The sequence below is a fragment of the Amblyraja radiata genome, chromosome 27 (genome assembly GCF_010909765.2).
Source record: "Amblyraja radiata isolate CabotCenter1 chromosome 27, sAmbRad1.1.pri, whole genome shotgun sequence".
In the NCBI taxonomy this organism is placed as follows: domain Eukaryota; kingdom Metazoa; phylum Chordata; class Chondrichthyes; order Rajiformes; family Rajidae; genus Amblyraja; species Amblyraja radiata.
Window position 1 is genome coordinate 26,254,289 of NC_045982.1, and position 19,473 is coordinate 26,273,761.

General features: G+C 42.6%; 1 protein-coding gene across 3 annotated transcripts in view; it reads right to left on the reverse strand.

The window, feature by feature from the left end:
• Positions 1-19,473, reverse strand: part of nfyc (nuclear transcription factor Y subunit gamma) — a 77,013-nt gene that overhangs the window by 21,564 nt on the left and 35,976 nt on the right. For 2 of the 3 annotated variants that reach the window (XM_033045505.1, XM_033045506.1), the window contains exons 5-8: positions 18,373-18,468; positions 5,288-5,455; positions 3,950-4,024; positions 543-695 (exon numbers count right to left, since the gene is read on the reverse strand). In XM_033045505.1, the coding sequence (XP_032901396.1) occupies positions 543-695; positions 3,950-4,024; positions 5,288-5,455; positions 18,373-18,468 (492 nt within the window). The remainder of the gene's footprint in view (positions 1-542; positions 696-3,949; positions 4,025-5,287; positions 5,456-18,372; positions 18,469-19,473) is intronic. The other variant, XM_033045507.1, reaches the window with a different exon arrangement.

Genomic DNA, 19,473 nt, shown 5'->3' on the forward strand with positions numbered 1-19,473 from the left:
CTACATCACCACCATGTTTACACTCCTTGAAAAGTGTTTCTATCATTGTAAAGATTATTCAAATTATATTTCTACTCTTAGTAAGTATTAAAATATAACTTCCTCATTTTACATTGTAATAAAGCTTTTTAATCTTTATTTTCTGTCAGAATTTACACATCCAAAATATATGTATTGCTTATTTCTTCTAGAGATTGTAAAGAATTTCCATTTATTTTTTTCATGCATTCCCGCAAGGGAGCTCAGTCAAAAACCTCAGAATGGCAGGAAAGTGGGGGTGGCGTTGAGAGTGAGGTTAGAACCCAGAAGAATAAACTATTCTGTCTACTGTTGCATCTCCTTCACCACTCTGGAAAATGACTAAAAGGTGCTTTCAGGCTTTGGGGCATCACCAAGTGACAGTGGAGAGCAGAATCTCATCTCCTGTACCTACAGCCTATCGCAAAACCTTCGTCCTGCTGTGCACATTTGGGGAAACAAAGAGTTTCCACAAATAATTGTATTTGATAACTTTACAAGTGGTTCCAAGGAGCTGTGCATACTGGTATCTGCTGGATCTCGCCGGTGTTGGTGATGATCTGCTGCATGACCTGCATGGTTTGCACCGAGTTGGTCTGAGCTGGCTGCGTTTGGTTCTGTGCAGGAACAAGCTGCACCTGCTGTCCATCGCCAACCTGCATCGTCACTGGGGCACTCTGCAACAAAGCAAAGCAGCAATTACTTTTCTGCTCAAAACCATGCACAACTTAGGAAGCAGTTTTAAAGTTTCTGTGTTCCCACAACATGTGCTATGACAGTGATACAAAATCTCCATGAAATATGCTCTGGACATTCCCACTGTGAACCTGGCCTGTTCTCCATCCCAGACACTCCATGCAAACACATGCATCTTGTATCACTCTGGTTCAGTGTCAGCAGTGGTTCAGACCCTGAAGGTGATAGAATACACGTTTAAGCCAAGTTACAGAAGCATTGGCACGAAAGTCAAGGCTGATATTCCAATGCAATACCCAAGGAAGTACTGTGCTGTTAGAGAGGATGAGATACCTAACCAAGGGCCCAGCTAATCTCAGGAGAATGCAAGCTTCCATGGAGTAGTGAGCAATCTTTATCTCTCAACCAAAAATCACTTGAGTGCATTGTGGTTATTGTCACTTTTTTGTGTGAGCTTGGTACAACTAACCACACTTACTAACGTTAAAGGCAGCACCAAGGCACAGCTGGGAGAGCTGCTGCATCACAGCTTCCGGAAACCTGTGTTCAACCCTGACCTCAGGTGCTGTCCGTATGGAGTTTGCACATTCTCCATGATCGCATGAGTTTCCTCCCACGTCCCCAAAATGTGTGGGGTTTGTAGGTTAATTGGCCCTCTGTAAATTGCCCCTAATGTGTAGGGAGTCTATGAGAATGTGGGATAACATAGAACTAGTGTGAACGGGTGATCGATGGTCGGAGTGGACTCGGTGAGTCGAAGGGCCTGTTTCCATGCTGTATCTTGTAAACAATCAATTCCTACATATTTAAAAGGTGGTTGAATGAGATGCAATTACTACATTTAAGAGACATTGAGACATACTTTTAACTAGACAAGGCACTGAAGGATACAATCGTAAATGCTGGGCAATGTACTCTGCATGTACTCGCTAGAATTTAGAAGATTGAGGGGGGATCTTATAGAAAATTACAAAATTCTTAAGGGGTTGGACAGGTTAGATGCATGAAGATTGTTCCCGATGTTGGGGAAGTCCAGAACAAGGACAGTTTAAGGATAAGGGGGAAGTCCAGAACAAGCACAGTTTAAGGATAAGGGGGAAGTCTTTTAGGACCGAGATGAGAAAAACATTTTTCACGCTGAGTGTGGTGAATCTCTGGAATTCTCTGCCACAGAAGGCAGTTGAGGCCAGTTCATTGGCTATATTTAAGAGGGAGTTAGATGTGGCCCTTGTGGCTAAAGGGATCAGGGGGTATGGGGAGAAGGCAGGTACGGGATACTGAGTTGGATGGGCAAGAAACGGTGGGGTCCTTTTTTCTTGTTGCACAATTGTTTGATCATGCTGTAAACCATTTTCCACACAAAAAATACAAACAAAATCTATAAACAGAATTATTTTCAAGTCTGGGGGATCTGGCAGGTAGCCGCTGGAATTCAGGGCTTTGTTTTCATACATCAGCTGAGATAAAACATTGGCCAGGACTGGTTAGACTCTGCACCCATCAGCATGCACAGGTTCCATTTGAGCAGACTGGATTTTCCTGAAGTGCCGAGGGCTATTGACAATCAGTGAATAGAGCAAAACTGCATTCAGTAATTAATCTGACAATGCAATTGACAAGGGGGCCAGAGGTAAAATGAGAGCATATCATCATCGGGATAAATCCTTGAAAACAACAACACTGCTGGCATGGACACAAAGTGCTGGAGGAACTCAGCATCTCTGGAGAACATGGACAGGTGATGTTTCAGACCAGGACCCTTCTTCACTCTGCTTCACCTTCTCCAGAGATGCTGCCTGACTCGCTGAGTTACCCCAGCACCATGGGTCCTTTTTTGTAAACCGGCTTCTGTAGTTCTTTGTTTCTACACGGCAGGCATAATGATTTGAATGGGTTTGTTATAGTTCTGACAGTTGTGATATCCAAGTCTACCGACACGACGAGCAGAGATCAGGCCTTTTTGCGCAATTCTACTTGAAGGCAATAAAGGAGTTTTACATGCACAGGTTGGAAGCCCAGTCAGGCAATCTAATTTGACCAGATATTAGCCAGCCATGATCATATTGAATGGCGGTGCAGGCTCGAAGGGCCTACTCCTGCACCTAATTTCTATACTCAAAAACAAAGTACTAGAGATGGTGAAATTTTGATTTTTAAATGAATTGATGGATGCGGGATTAGTAAAGGAATAGGGTATCAAAGCAAAGCGATGGGCAAATCCTATTTGCATATTTTTGTTCTTAAAACAGAAAATGCTGAAAATATTTAAATCAGGCAGCATCTCTGGAGAGATGCTCATCAAAAGGCCACTGAACTGAAACAAGGTTTTAATGAAACATCATCAAGGCAAGACATTAACACCATTTGTCTCTCTGCGGGTGCTGCCTGACCTGCTGTGCATTTCAGCATGCTCTGGTTTTATGTCAATGAGCAACTTGGTTCCAAGTCAAACATACAGTAGGATTCGCATTTATTTGCTGGCTCTGTCATCCATTGGCTGTAAAATTCTTCACTTTTGCAAGATTACCAAAATGTAATTGAAAATGTTAGTTTCTTCAAATTAGATGATTTAAATTTGGTAATGCTTTCCCCAAAGTGCTGATTACTGTCGATTAGATTGTATGGAAATGCCTGCGTGGTTCTGGTATTAGCTGAGAGTTCTGAGATATGACTCCATTGTAAAACCAGGACTAACAAGGGCCCTGAAAGCATCTGTACTTTCTCCAATATGTGCAGCTTGGCACGTAATCTTAAGGAACACAGTCTGCTAAAAGGCGTTGGAAATTATGCTGCTCTTTCTTACACTTCGAGGCACATTGTTTCACCGCATTGCCAAGGTGGTCATCAATTGGTGGCTGTCAATCTAACATAGACAACCAGAAATACACATTTTTGCTTTTAGAGCTATCACCCCATCAGCCTAAATCTCAGTCCAATATCATACACTACATTGAACAATATGGCAGCAGCATTTTGCATGCATATGCATTTCCATTCACAGGATCAATTTCAGAATACATTTTATTGCACAAGACATTAGGGCAGGTAATCAAAAGTTAAGAGTGCACCTTCTAAGGAGTGTCTTCAAGAGAGATAGAGTTTAGGAAAGGAATTCAAGATGCGAGATAAGCAGAGAATTCACGTGTGAATTCACAATTTTTGTGATGTGAACAAAAAGACAAGTCCTTGCACAAACACCGAGTACACATGCTGCGTCCCCACTGTCACAAATTACCGTGATTGCTGTTGCTGCCGTCTGCGACTGTGCGACCTGCACTTGCTGCAGTTGTTGGACAGTGGCTCCCTGCACCTGTAGATGCAACATTTCCAATTACACAATGCTGCAATTCCAATGCACGCTACCAGCATATCTAATCAGTAACACACGGCATAGTATTCTGTTCCATTAGAGCAGGGGTCGGAAACCTTGTTGTGCATAGGGGGCCGGGTCCCATGTCTGTGAACGGTTGGAGGGCCACATCTGTCGCCATAGTTAATAACCTTTGACATATTTATATATTTAAGAAATATGATGTCTGCTGAACATAGGAATTAGTTTGAGACACTGGTATTGAAACAACCCTCATGATCAACTTCGCGTTTATTGTCACTTAACCAGGGGGAGCGAGGGAGGGAGCATGCCCGGAATGGAGCAGCCAGCCTTCTGCCCAGTTGCTACCCTCCAACCACCACCTCCACCAGTTGCGCCTGTGCCAAAGGACACCATGGCTAGCTGGCGGGCCAGCAGAAGGCGCTGAGGTAGTGGCCGGTTCCGCTGTATATTCCCGCTCGCAACCGCCCGAGCTACTGAGTGAATGAATGTGTTGTATGATCCCCGATCCCCGATCCCCACCTTCTCAACGCTCCTGCCTTCCCTGCAACTTTACCACTGGCGACCCAGCCAAGTTTGCTATTTTGTGCAGCCCAGGCAGTGCTGACCCGGGCCAGACTCCCCACATGCTGTGGAAAGGAACTCTCCTCCCCTTCGGATTTCGGGTTACAAGGCGCAGTCAGCCCTGGGGCCGTAAGTTGCCGACCCCTGCATTAGAGCAAGGATCAAATATGCTGATGTAACATGCTGCCGTGACCTGTAAATTACTGGGCTTACTATAAGGGGCGTTGCAAGAATTAACATTTAGAGTTCTTTGCATGTGGCATTATTATGAATTGAAAAAATGAAGAGCTACCAAAATTAAATTCTGAACCATATTTTGAAAGACATATTGAGCCAAAGAAAAATGTTGTGCATTCATATACTTGCTATGGTTTTAACCTCAACTATACAGTATATTCAAATGGCAAAGAGAGTTCCTGCTGCTCAGCGAAAAACACAGACAATTAAACTTGCTCTTTGCTGGGCTCCAAAGTTTAGCAAATAGAATGAATCCAAGGTCTTAGATCAAGCCAGAGAATCAAAGGTCACTGAATCTCCCTTGAGACAAGAACTTACATTTAATATTCATGAATAAAGACGCTATGGGTTCTTGGTGAGCTGAGGAATTCGATTATAAGTGGGAAAATTTTGGATACCAAAAAGTCTTATGCTGCTTCTTGAAGCCTCCGTGCTTCCTACCTGGCCCTGCTGTGCCTGTCCAATGATGATCTGACTTGGCTGAATGGCTGAGCCACCAGAAGCCTGAGCTTGTTGTTGCCCCTGTACCTGCACTGTGGTGGGCTGCTGGGCCAACGTGAAATAGTACTGCACTTGCTCAGAGCTTGGAACTGCCTGGCGGACTTCCTCCTGTGAGACAAAAAAACAAAAAAGTACACTTGATTGATGCAAGAATATTTGCTACCATTGTTCAAGACATTGCCATTGAAATGAAAGGCATTTTATTCTACAATTAAATATAAAATTAAGCATATTACTAACTGTCCTTTTCAGCTAGACAATCTCACATACCTGAAGGTGGTAGTGGGATATGGCAGCGATACCCACATCATGGATTATGCCCCCAATATGGTGCACAAGCACAAAGCGCTAGAGTAACTCAACGGGTCAGGTGGCATCTCTGGAAAACATGGTCAGGTGATATTTTGGGACCCTTCTTCAGACATCAAGATGTGAAGGGCCTCAATGTAAAATGTCAACTATCCTTGTCCTTCATAGATGCTGCCTAGCCCACTGTTACTCCAGCCCTTTGTGTTTTATTCTGGATGCCAGCATCTGCAGTTTTGTGTATTTCCAAGAGCATCAGCAGATCAAACCAGCCATTCCTCATTCTCCAACAAACAGATCTTGGCTTCATCACTTGTGGTAACTGGCTGGCATTAAGCATTGGATTCTCTCCCAGGCAGTACCAAATAGGGAAAATGGTGGCTCAGAGGCAGAATAACTGTGTGCTCGCTGGATACTGTTTACTCTTCACTCACCTGCTTCCAGGCCGTTTGTGCATTTTCCTTCTTGTGATATTGCCAGCACACAGTGATATGATAGTGCACACTCTCTTCCTGCCAACTCCACCCACACCAGCAGGTGCCTGTGTTAATCCTGAAATGTGATTTTAACGCATGCAGATGTCCTTTAAATCCTTTAGATGTCCAAGGTTATTTTGGTGCCCACTTGCAAGATCAAAACCACTAGTTAATATAGTTCCTTCTTTGAGGGAGATCCAGAGAATGAACACACAGTGCAGGAGGGATCTGGTTTTGATTATTGGTCTCTTAATTTTCAGCCTTTTGCAGCATTTGGATGCTTTTATTGGTAATCAATTAAGCCATTTATTCATATTGTGTCATCAGTTTTAACAGATACTTCCAACATGGACAGGCTTTCTCCCTACCCCGTTATGCTTGGTGCTTCTGTCAGTGGAAGGTAACAGACCCCCTACCAGATAGAGTACAATCCATGTGTTCTCTTTGATGGCTTGTTGCTGCTCAGTCTGTGGCAGAATGAGCAAACATCCTTCTCCCAGCTCGCTCAGCTCACAGCTGAGAGTGTAGGATGTTTACACACTAGACCACAGTGTCGGGATGGTGATTCCTCTGCACCAATATTAAAGCTTCAAATGAGAGCGAGAAGAAAGGAGATTACACAACCGGAAACAAAAAACAGTGCATGCAGTTCAGTGAATGAAAGGAAAGGCACTCAAGGCATTCAATGGCACTCGTTTCCAGGCAAAGGAACACTGACACAAATTTCTTAACCTCAGTAGATTGCTTCATCCCACTTTTCATGCAATTACACCAGTTTCTGTTATGATTTGAATTTCTAGTATATTTTTGCTGGTACTTCACAAAAACAATATCACAGATGGGATTAAAAAGATACATAATTTTTGCCAAATTCTGATGTATTCATGCCACTATAATTGTTTATAACATTCAGTGCACAAACACCCCTGGAAGCAGTAGCCTTCCCTCTGACCATGGCTAAGAGATCATGTCCCCCCCCCCCACTACAAAGATTTAAACTTAAATTTTTTTATTTTTTTTTTATTGTGATCGTCAGTATTTAAAAAAATATACCGCATGGAAACAGGCACGACAATTGATCACACATTCATACTAGTTCCACTTTATCCTACTTTTGCATCCACTCCCTACACACTAGGGGCAATTTACAGAAACTGATTAACCTACAACCTCACGTCTTTGGGATATGGGAGGAAACCGGAGCACCCGGAGGAAACCTGCGAGAACGTGCAAGTCCACACAGGCAGCATCAAGGTCAGGATTGATCCTGGGTCTCTGATGCTGTGAGGCAGCAGGTCTACCAGCTGTGCCACCCTGCTGCCCTTGGCGGGTATGCTTGTGGTGAGCTGCAGGACCTGTATAATGCAGGATCGTCAGAAATGCCTAATAATGCTCTCAAATAGATAAGGATCCCATAACATTATTTCAAAGAGGAGCAAAGTCCCAGGACACAATTTCAAACGTGATCAGTGCCCTGGTCATGTTTATCCTACAACTAACATCACAGAAGCATGTTGATTATTACCACACAGCTGCCATAGAGTTTGCGATATATAAACTGGATGCCATATTTTAGACACTGCCACACTGACTACAGAGCAAAGTGCTCCATTGGCTGCAAAACACTTAAATACATACAGTGCCCTCCATAATGTTTGAGACAAAGACCCATCATTTATTTATTTGCCTCTGCGCTACACAATTTGAGATTTGTAATAGAAAAAAAATCACATGTGGTTAAAGTGCACATTGTCGGATTTTAATAAAGGCCATTTTTATACATTTCGGTTTCACCATGTAGAAAATACAGCTGTGTTTATACATAGTCCACCTGTTTCAGGACACCATAATGTTTGGGACATAAACATCATGTCTTTGTCCCAAACATTATGGAGGGCACTGAAAATCCATGATGACTTGGACCGATCCTGTTCCTGCTATCCAAATGCTATCCTATTACATCTTTGATGATTGACTCCAGCATCTTCCCCACCACCGATGTCAGGCTAATCGGTCTTTAATTCCCTGCTTTCTCTCTCCCTCCTTTCTAGAAAAGTGGGATAACATTAACTACCCTCTAATCCACAGGAACGGATCCAGAATCTTTTGAACATTGGAAAATGATCATCAATGTGCCCACGATTTCTAGAGCAACCCCCTTGAATACCATGGGATGCAGACCATCAGGCCCTAGGGATTTATCAACCTTCAGTCCCATCAGTCTACCCAACACCATTTCCTTACTAATGTGAATTTCCTTCAGTTCCTCCATCACCCTAGGTCCTCTGTCCCCTAGTACAGCTGGGAGATTATTTGTGTCTTCCTTAATGAAGACAGAACCAAAGTACCTGTTCAACTCGTCTGCTGTTTCCTTGTTCCCCATAATAAATTCACCTGTTTTTCTCGTCGAGGGACCCACATTTGTCTTAACTATTTTTTTTCTGTTCACATACCTCAAGAAACTTTTACTATCCTCCTTTATATTCATGGCTAGCTTACATTCATACTTCATCTCTTCTTCCCGTATTGCCTTTTTAGTTACCTTCTGTTGATCTTTAAAAGTTGCCCAATCTTCTGGCTTCCCGCTCATCTTTGCTATGTTATACATCTTCTCTTTTATTTTTATACAGTCCTTGACTTCCCTTGTCAGCCACGGTCACCTCTTACTCCCCTTAGAATCTTTCTTCCTCTTTGGAATGAAATGATCCTGCATCTTCTGGATTATTCCCAGAAACACCTGTTCCATTGCTGTTCCACCGCCATCCCTTGGAGCTTCTGAAGCTACAAAAAATGCCACAGAAATTCAAGTCTGACTTCCTTCAATTCATGAATTTCCCTGAAGCCTGCTTGCTAAAAAATAACTTCAAGTAGACAACCTCACATTTTCTTCTGTTGCAAGCACTTTCGTTCTTCAACAAACCCCAAGCAGCCAACAAATGTGCAGGCAGGCAGATGTTAGGTGTCTACATGAAAGCTGCGGCAACAGGCAAACCCTGTACTGCATCTCACATCAGCAAATGGGTGTTACAGCAGTCTGGCTGCAGCATGCCCACCACTGTCTCACCTGGAATCAGTTCCCAGCACGGGCCAGTGAGTCTGTCTCTGAACAGCAACATGCCCTACAAATATCAGTAATCACTGGGAAGATCGGCAGCACCAGCGAGCCAATTAGTCTGAAGGGTCTCAACGGAATGCAAGTTGGTGGCGACTCTTTTCTGAGGAGGATCTACAATCGTACTATATGATCACTCTGCACTTTCAAATTTATTTTATAACTATATTCTGCACTCTCTTATCCCCTTTGCTCTACCTATTGTACTCGAGTTTGAATGTATTTATGTATAGTATTATCTAACCAGATTATATAGCATTCAAAACAAATCTTTTCAAAGTACCTTTGTACACGTGAAACCGATCGAAACATCGCCTGTCCATTCCCTCCACAGATACTGCCTGAACCCACCCTCCCCGATTTCCTCCAGCACTGTGTGTTTTGCTCGATTCCAGTATCGGCAGTTCAGTGCGCCTTGATCCAGACTTCTGTTCACTGAACTGATACCCTGCACTTCTGATTTTGTACCTTAGTGTCAAAGCATGAGAAAGATGCTGTCATTCTACAGTTACCATTTCTTTCAACCTCATCTTCAGATAGGTCAGGTGCACGACCATCAAGATTCATATTATACGCCAGCGAATGAAAATTTGGCAAGAAACCACAAGCCATTCACCCGTACATCCCCATTAGATACACTGCTGTCATCGTATTGTGGGACATACACACAGTCTTAGACCTCATTTCACAATAATGCTTATGCCTTAGAATCTAACAGATCTTGTTTTCAAAATAAAAACTTGTCGAGCAACGTATCAACAATATTAAGAACATGCTGCAACATCTGGAGAAGTATTACAAAAGAGTTGATGAGATCTGGGGAAAAAATAACCAAATTGGCATGCCACTAACAAATAGGATAAGACTGTGTTACAAATTTCCCCACATACAAAGTGCTGAGAAAAGGGAAGGAAGATTGGTTCAGGGAGTGGCAATGATTGAGATGACTGGAGTGGTGTAGAGAGAAAATGCCCTTAAGGTGGAGATCATTCAGATGCAATGAAAATAAATTCCCACGAGGGTGGAACCTGTGTGGCAATTCTTGCCAAAGCAACCTGGATAATCAAAACAATAAGGGTGAATTAGAACAGAAACAAAATAAAGCATAAGACGACATCAGATTGATAACTCAAGTTCAAAACAGATTAATTAAAGAAAGTTTCAGAGGGAGTTTCCACTCTGACTCCATGAGCTGTCCTCGATGGAAAAAGAGGAAGTTCATGGCACATCTAATATTTAATATCTCCATGGGACTATAGAGCAAAACTGTTTCTATTGATAGAAGATTAAGAATCAGACAATATAAAACAAAATAATCATATTTTAACAACAATTTAAAAGGAAGTTAGATCATCGCAAGAATTGAAAATATTCCAGTGCTATGAGGAGAAGTCAATATATAGGATGATCAAGAAACTGCAGATGCTGGAATCTTGAGTAAAAGAATGCGCTGAAGGAACTCAACGGGTCAGGAAGCATCAGTGGAAGGAATGGATGGGCAACGCTTCGGTTCAGGATACTTCTGAGCAGTTGCCCCCTCAATGGCAATATCTCTTAGTTGTTTAATTTTGTGATCTACTGAGACAGTGCAACCAAGTATGCACAAATGTAGAGTTAGAGAAATGGCAGAGATGGCGTGTGACTCATTTCACATCAGCAACATTTTATTTCGCAAATCCTACTGTGTTTACGGTCAGGCAAGAAAAACAGAAAGATAACCAAATTTGAGGAAGGACATTCTTGCTATTGAGGGAGTGCAGCGTAGGTTCCCGAGGTTAATTCCTGGGATGGCGGGACTATCAAATAATGAAAGATTGGAGCGACTGGGCTTATATTCACTGGAATTTAGAAGGATGAGAGGACACTTACGGAAACATATAAAATTATTAAGGGATTGGACTCACTGGATGCAGAAAATATGCTCCAGATGTTGGGGGAGTCCAGAACCAGGGGCCGCAGTTTAAGAATAAGTGGTAGGCCATTTAGAACTGAGATGAGGAAAAAATTCACACACAGAGTTGCGAATTTGTGGAATTCTCTGCCTCAGAAGGCAGGGGAGGCCGATTCACTGGATGCATTCAAAAAAGAGATAGATAGAGCTCTTAGGGCTAGGGGAATCAGGGGGTATGGGGAGAAGGCAGGAAAGGGGGTACTGATTGTGGATGATCAGCCACGATCACATTGAATGGCGGTGCTGGCTCGAAGGGCCGAATGGCCTACTCCTGCACCTATTGTCTATGTATCTATAACCAGCAGTATAGGCAAATCTTCTGAACTTGTGGTAGTGAACCACAGGCGCCATTTATTATACATAGGTGCTCAGTGCCACATTTCTACTTTTGGCAAATTATTAGAACTGAAGTATTAGAGAGAACTGCCGAGGTGTTGAATCATGATATGTAGTGGAGTCTGTGGGCCCAAGTACTGGTACCCAATTTAATAGGCGTGAACAACAAAACTCAGTTCTGTTGTTCACAAAACGCCCCACACTCTGTCTATGCTCAAAGGAATCTTATCTAAAATTGGAAACCGACAAGAACATTACAGTAACAATTAATGGATAGCAAATGCACCTGAATTATGGAGCAAAGCCCTACACATGGATCACTGATACGTTGGTATACAAGTGTTTACCATTGAATGGACACACACACACACACACACACACACGTGACTCATTGCATTGAGAATCTTAGCTGTATCTGGAAGCAAGCAGAACACAAAGTGTTGGAATAACTCAGTGTTTAAGAAGGAACTGCAGATGCTGGAAAAATCGAAGGGAGATAAAAATGCTGGAGAAACTCAGCAACTGAGGCAGCATCTATGGAGCGAAGGAAATTTTGACATTTTGGGTGGAGACCCTTCTTCAGACTCAGTGGGTCAGGCGAGAGAATTGGGGAGAATTGGGGGAGGACACAAAATGCTGGAGTAACTCAACGGGACAGGCAGCATCTCTGGAGAAAAGGAATGAGCGACATTTCAGGTCGGGACCGTTCTCAGACTCATTCTCCCATTCACAGATTTCAAAATGAAATATGTAGAATCAACTCATCAGCTAGACTAGTGATACAAATGCCAAACACTGTAAAAGGCCCCACATATAGAGGTGTACAAAGTGAACTAGTGTCGGCACTGGGAAATGAGGTGAGGTAGTGGAGGAGAAAGGGAAAAGACAAATGCTTATTGAACCTGTGCTAAGTTGGAGTTTTTCACTATTGGACCTCGGAAATAGTCAGCTTTCCTGTAGATGACAAAGGTCGGGAAGCAGGTTCTGCGGCCAGGTAACTCCTGAGCACCAAGGATTCACTGAAGCAATCAGCAGCCAACAGCTGCAAACATCTGACTGAAAGCCCTTCAATTGCTGCACAGCTTCCAGTCAAGGATGTTTACAACAGTATCAACTGCCAGTAACCACCTCCATCAAGACCAAAAAGACCAATAAACCAAGATGTAGACCTAGAATCACTAAATTGCATTTGATCAGAACAAATCAAGAACTGATCAATCTGATGCTCCGGTTTCCTCCCTCATCCCAGACTTGCGGGTTTGTCGGCCTCTGTGAATTGCCTCCTGGGTGTGGGGACTGGATGCGAAACCGGGATATCATAGAACTAGTGTGAATGGGTGATCGATGGTCAACGTGGATCTAGTGGGCCAAAGGGCATGGCTCCATGCTACGTCTCTAAACTAACCCATTGCAGAGATTAGTTAAGACCAAAATTGGACCCTTGAATACTGAAGCAGGTGAATTTAGGTGGGAGAGAGAAAACAGGCAAATATAGACGAATTAGCCTGACATCGGTGGTGGGGAAGATGCTGGAGTCAATTATAAAAGACGAAAAAGCGGAATATTTGGAGATGAGGAAACCTTTTCCCCCAGAGAGTTGTGAATCTGTGGAATTCGCTGCCTCAGAAGGCAGTGGAGGCCAATTCTCTGGATGCTTTCAAGAGAGTTAGATGGAGCTCTTAAAGATAGGGTGAGATGGTGAGATGGCAGGAACAGGGGACTGAATGTGGATGATCAGCCATGATCACAGTGAATGGCGGTGCTGGCTCAAAGGGCCGAGTGGCCTACTCCTGCACCTATTGTCTATTGTGAGGCAGCGAACAAGGCAACCACTGTTAGACATCCACCAAAGTCATTCAATAACCCAGCAGTTATAAATAACCCAGCAGTTTCAGGGACCAGAACCACAAAACCACCTCAAAAGATAGTTCCAGATTTCTGTGGTAGCTAGGTCTAGAAAGTTATGCCGTTAATCACAGCAGAAAGCAAGAGTGGCCAAACTACAGCTTGCAAGCTGCATGTGACTCTTTTACAGATCAAGTGCTGCTCTCAGAGATTAGTGGCAAACATGGTAGGTTCCTCAGGAAGTGGAGTAGGGTGCTAGAATGCACAGTGCACTTTGCTCTCCAATCTCAGCAGAATTGCCAGAACATACTCAGCATGAAGTTTCACAAGAACACGACTTCAGATGACATTTGGCCATTTTGCTGAATGTGTTTGTGATTTGCCTGCAGAACGTTTCCGAGGAGGTTAGGGCCTGTGAATTACAGGATGTATTCATAAGATTTAACTTGTCAGTAGCCCTACATTTATGAGGTACTAACAATGGCATCATCGAATTGCAGGAAATGCAGCCCAGGCAAAAGAATACATTAAGCAAGATTTTACATTCACTGTTGAAGATGGAGAACTGCTGTGCCCTATTTGCAAAATACTGCTTACCAAATGCAACACTAGTAAACTGAAACATCACCATGAAACAAATGATAACTTCAGGAGGAGGAAAATAAAACTACCTTAAAAACACGCCAAACAGCCAACAGCAGGTTTCTGAATGAAGTTGTAGAACAACAGAAGCCACTTTTGTTAGTTCACGAAATATTCTATGTGCTGAATGCTGTTATTCTAACACAGAGTGTATTAAGAAGAGATGAAATTTTATATCTGAATGACAAAGAACTTTAGAAATGAATGAAGTTTTTGTAGAACATTAGAGAACCTACCAAAGGCATGCTAATGTCACGAGCTGGATGCAAAATGATTGCATTCTTTGATGTTTGGGCTCGCTCTCCAGGAACCCACTCAAAGAAAAAACACATATTGGCCAGCTATATGTCCACAGATGAAACAGCGAGAGAAGAAATTATGGACCTCGTGTTGCTGATAGATCAAACAACGGTGCTGATATAAAGAAAACAGCTATGTAACACCGGAAAGCAGCACTGCACAGGCAACCTTCCAGCTTTGCAGTGGGTGAATTATCCACAAAGGTAGGACAAAAGATTCTTTGATTCTTGAAACAATACTGAATTTCTTCCAGCTCATTATATCTTTCATCAAGACTAAATACAAAAATAATCTGAGAAATCAGCAATTTCTTCTGATCAAATGGGAACAGAAAAAAAAAATAGAATTGAAGACAAATCAGGCTTCTCACAATACTCCATTGTAATGGTGGTATCTGCCAGCAATGTCCTAAATGTATTGTTGGAGACTTCAGCAATGTCCTTACAGAAACCTCGTTGATGAATAATGGATGCAGAGTCTAATAATATTTACTAATATTATCTCACATCTGGAAATGCATAATTGAGCACCTGAGGGATGGATAAGATTAGATGTTATTGAAACAGTCTTCAGCTTTCCAAAGTTTTAGTTCCGTAAATAGTGTCAGTCATACAGCATGGAAATAGGCTCTGCGGCCCAACTTGCACATGCTGACCAAGATGCCCCATCTACACCTGTCCCAGCTTCCTGCGTAAGGCCCATATCCCTCTAAACCTTTCCTATCCATGTACTTGTCCAAATGTCTTTTAAATGTTGTTGCCTTCACCAACTATCTCCTCTAGCAGCTCGTTCCCTATAACCACCACCCTCTGTATTAAAAAGTTGTCCCTCAGCGTCCTATTAAATCTTTCCCCTCTCACCTTAAATCTATGTCCTCTGGTTCTTGATTCCCCAGCTGTGAGCAAAAGACACTCTACATTCACTCTATCTATTCCCCTTGTGACCTTACACACCTTTGTAAGACCCCCCCCCCCCCCCTCATTCTCCTGTGCTCCAAGGAATAAAGTCCTAGCCTGCTCAACATCTTCAAATAGATCAGGCCCTTAAGTCCTGGCAACATCCTTGTAAATCTTCTCTATACTCTTTCCAGTTCAACAACATTATTTCTACAGCAGAGTGATCAGAACTGAGCACAATACTCTAAATGTGACCTCACCAATGTATTGTACAACTGTAACATAATCTCCCAACTTCTTAACTCAATATGGGAGGCACGGTGGCGTAGCAGTAGAGCTATCGCCTTACAGTGCCAGAGACCCGGGTTCGATCCTGACTACGGGTGTTTGTTTGTACGGAGTTTGTACGTTCTCCCCATGACCCGTGTGGGTTTTCTCCGAGATCTTCAGTCCCCAGTGTGTCTAGTAGTGTTAATGTGCAGGGACCGCTGGTCGGTGCTGCCTTGATGGGCCAAAGGGCCTGTTTCCGCACTGTATCTTTAAACTAAACTAATATCCTGACTGGTGAAAGCCAATGCACCAAAACTCTTCCTGATCATCCTATCTACCCATGTGCCACTTTCAAGGAACTATGAAAACCTCGCACTTATCTGCATTAAACTCCATCAACCATTCCTTCGTCCACATGCCAAAGATCATGATCCTGTTGTGATTTTTAATAACCATCTTCATTATCTGTGCTGCCACCCACTTTAGTGTCATCTACAAACTTACTAATCATGCCTTTAAAGTCTCATCAAAATCATTAATATAAACCACAAACTGCAAAGGGCCGAGCACCAATCACTGATGCACACCACTTGTCACAGGCCTCCAGTACAATAAAATAACCTTCCACTATCATCTCCCATGAAGACAATTATCTGTCCAGTTAGCTAGCTCTCCCCGAGCTAAAGACAGTAATCATATTGATCATCTCAAAAGAGTACACGCATGACCAAAAAGCGAAATAGAAGATGATAAAGTCAAGGTATACAGAAATGACAAGGAATGGTTGACGATTTTCAATGCAGTTATGAAGAGCTACAGAAAAGGGAGATTAAGATTTGTGGCACCAAGTGTTGTGAAAATACCAAAATAGCTGCAGAAATAACTATCATAGAAACAGAAACAGTGGAATCTTGGGAGAATCAGATTAAAGATAGTGCTTAAAATCATTCAAATTCTGGAAAAGTTTCACGAAAGAAGTCACGCCATTCAGTGCTGCTAATTTCATAAGTTGGCCCATCAAGTAAGTCTGCTTTGCCATTCAACCATGGCCGATCTATCTTTCCCTCAACACTATTCTCCTGCCTTCTCCCCATAACCTTTGACACCCTTACCAATTAAGAATTTGTCAATCTCTACTCAATGACTGCCTCCACAGCTGTGAATTCCACAGGTTCACCACCCTTAAATTCCTGCTCATCTCCTTTCTAACGGTACGTCATTTTATTCTGAGGCTGTGTCCTCTGATCCTCGACTCTCCCACGAGTGGAAATATCCTCGCCACATCCACTCTATTCAGGCCTTACACTATTCGCGAAGTATCAAGGATGCCCCCCTTCATCCTTCTAAACTCCAGCGAGTACAGACTTGGTGCTGTCAAAATACGTTAACCCAATCATCCCCGGGATCATTCTCATAAATTTCCTCTGGACCCTCTCTAATGCCAGCACATCCCTCCTCAGATAAGGGCCCCAGCGCTCACATATGCTTTCCAGTTGAAATGCAATATATTGATTTGACCCATTTTACCTAACAATATGTCATGCGAACCTCATAAAATTAACCCACATCTCCGCTATGACAAAATATCAACCAGTTTACCAAACACCAACTAATAGGAAAGATACTCAACCGGCATCCGTCCCCAGCATTAATTAGCTATAATGAATTAAATACATGTTTGGTATTTCTCTTTTTAAAATGTAAAATATTACTAATAAAAATATAAAAGATGCCTCAATTTTCTGAATATTAGCACATGCAGCACCAATAAGTTTGGCTAGATCAGCATGCAAAGTGTAAAGCTAGATAGAACGTGATAAAATAACATTAAGATGTGGTGTACTGCATAGCAGTCTTAAACAAGTATGCAATCAAGATTTAATTAAAAACTCATCACTGTGCACAGGCTGAATCTTTAAGTGCTATGTGACACTGGTATTCTTACAATCTCGTTAAAATCAAAATCTCTCCTCCGCAATGGACTGTTTCAGTTCAATACCACAAATCAGTCAGGCAATAAACAACAAGCCGCAACTCCCTTTCTGGACCGCCACGGCAAGAACATGTGCGAGAAAGCAGCTCGTTTCACACAATCGGTAATGCTTGAGTTTCTTAGGGAAGCCAGCGGCCTGAAACAAGGGTATTCAGAGACTTTTAGTGACAAGGTAACATAAACATCTAACTGAAAGCCGTACTTATCACATCAAGCTTTCAGTTAAAGATGTTTACATGACCTCTGCACTAGTTTGCATGTTATGTCCCAAGGAGCAAACGGACAGCACGGTTTTAAAACCAAACAGTTGAACGTATTAGATTTACATATTTCTTCTAAATGCCCTTCTTAGTCTACACCCACTGAAATAGAGACAGCATCTGAAACACAGAGAGCCAGTCAGTACCTGGTGTGAAAGTCCACTGACTGTCAGGCACACTGAAGGACTACATGGCCACGGATTTATAGCTTGTGTTCCTTTCAGCGAGATTTACTTTGTTTGAAGCACACTGTGCATAAGAATAATAAAAGCCGCACGACTAAAGCAAACACACTGTGGACTTTGTTTGGAACAGATCCTCTTAAACTTATTAGGATCTTAAGAACATTGCAAGTGACTGGCAAGGACTGCTAAATTCTAATCAGCTGTTAAATAACATTAATAAGGTTTGTGAAAAAAAAAAAAATGGTGAGCATGACACCTAGGCATTGCCACAATACTTTACACTAGCACCTGATGTACTGGGACAGCATTTTCCAGCCAGTACTAACATCCATATTGTCATACTTGACGAAAGGGATATGCAGCTAATACTAATAGACTTGGAGCAGAGTAGTTGGAGAACAAGTGCAGATTTGATTTCTAGTGACCAACAATATTCTTATTTTAACTCCTTACCTGCCGTTTTGGTGGCTTGAGCTCATCCCGAGGGACAATATCAATTAGAAAATCAAACTGATCAAACTTTGTGATAGCCATGGCGATATCGTTCCTCTGTTAGAAGAGAATCATGAAAAGCATGTCAGAAAACACACCACCATACAAACAGATCAGTGCGATGACAATATGCTGGGAGGGAAGGAGAGATCTCTCAACAAGCACGGTTCATTTGGAGTGAGTGAAGGGGAGGGGAAGGGAAGAGAGGAGAAAGGATAAAGGTGATGTAAGGCACAGGATTATCATACAGAACATCTCCAGTCTGTGTTTCACCTCATTTTCAGATCAAAGCACAAATTACTTCTGGTCTCTGGAATACAGCCCAATTTGTGTTAGGCCAATGGAGTGCAGTTTGAAGGTTTGCAGGGGAATTCTAGCAGCATAATATGCTAGGAACGATCTGTTTAAAGTTTCTATAAGCAGATATCAGCAGGGTAGAAACCAGGCTGACACCATCCTGTACAGCATCATCACATTAATACATTTTATTTTTAAGTGATGTGTAAATCCAACGTCACCTGGGTCAAAATATCTACATGTATTCAATACATATACAGCATTAAAACTATTGTCACTTAAATCTTTCTGTATCCAAAGAATGACAGCTCCCAAAAACATGGAATCCCTGACCATCTTAATTAAAAGTGCAAATACAAACATTCTCTTTCCACGGGCCTCTCCCCAAACACGGCAGTGAGTAAATCAGAAACTGTGGATTGAATGCAGAACTATACTCTAATCTGATTTAGCCTTTAGAGATACAGCACGGAAACAGGGCCTTCAGCCCACCGAGTCCGCGCCGATCAGCAATCTCTCCTACACATTAGGGACAATTCACAATTTTACTCAAGCCAAATTAACCTACAAAGCTGTACATTTTGGGAGCTTGGGAGGAAACCGGAGCACCCGGAGGAAACCCACGCAATCACAGAAAGTACAGACTCCGTACAGATACCACCTGTAGGCAGGATCGAACCTGGGTCTCTGGCGCTGTAAGACAGCAGTTTTAACGCTGCGCCACTGTGCCGTCCACGATTACTCAAACTCGTTCACAGCAGCTGA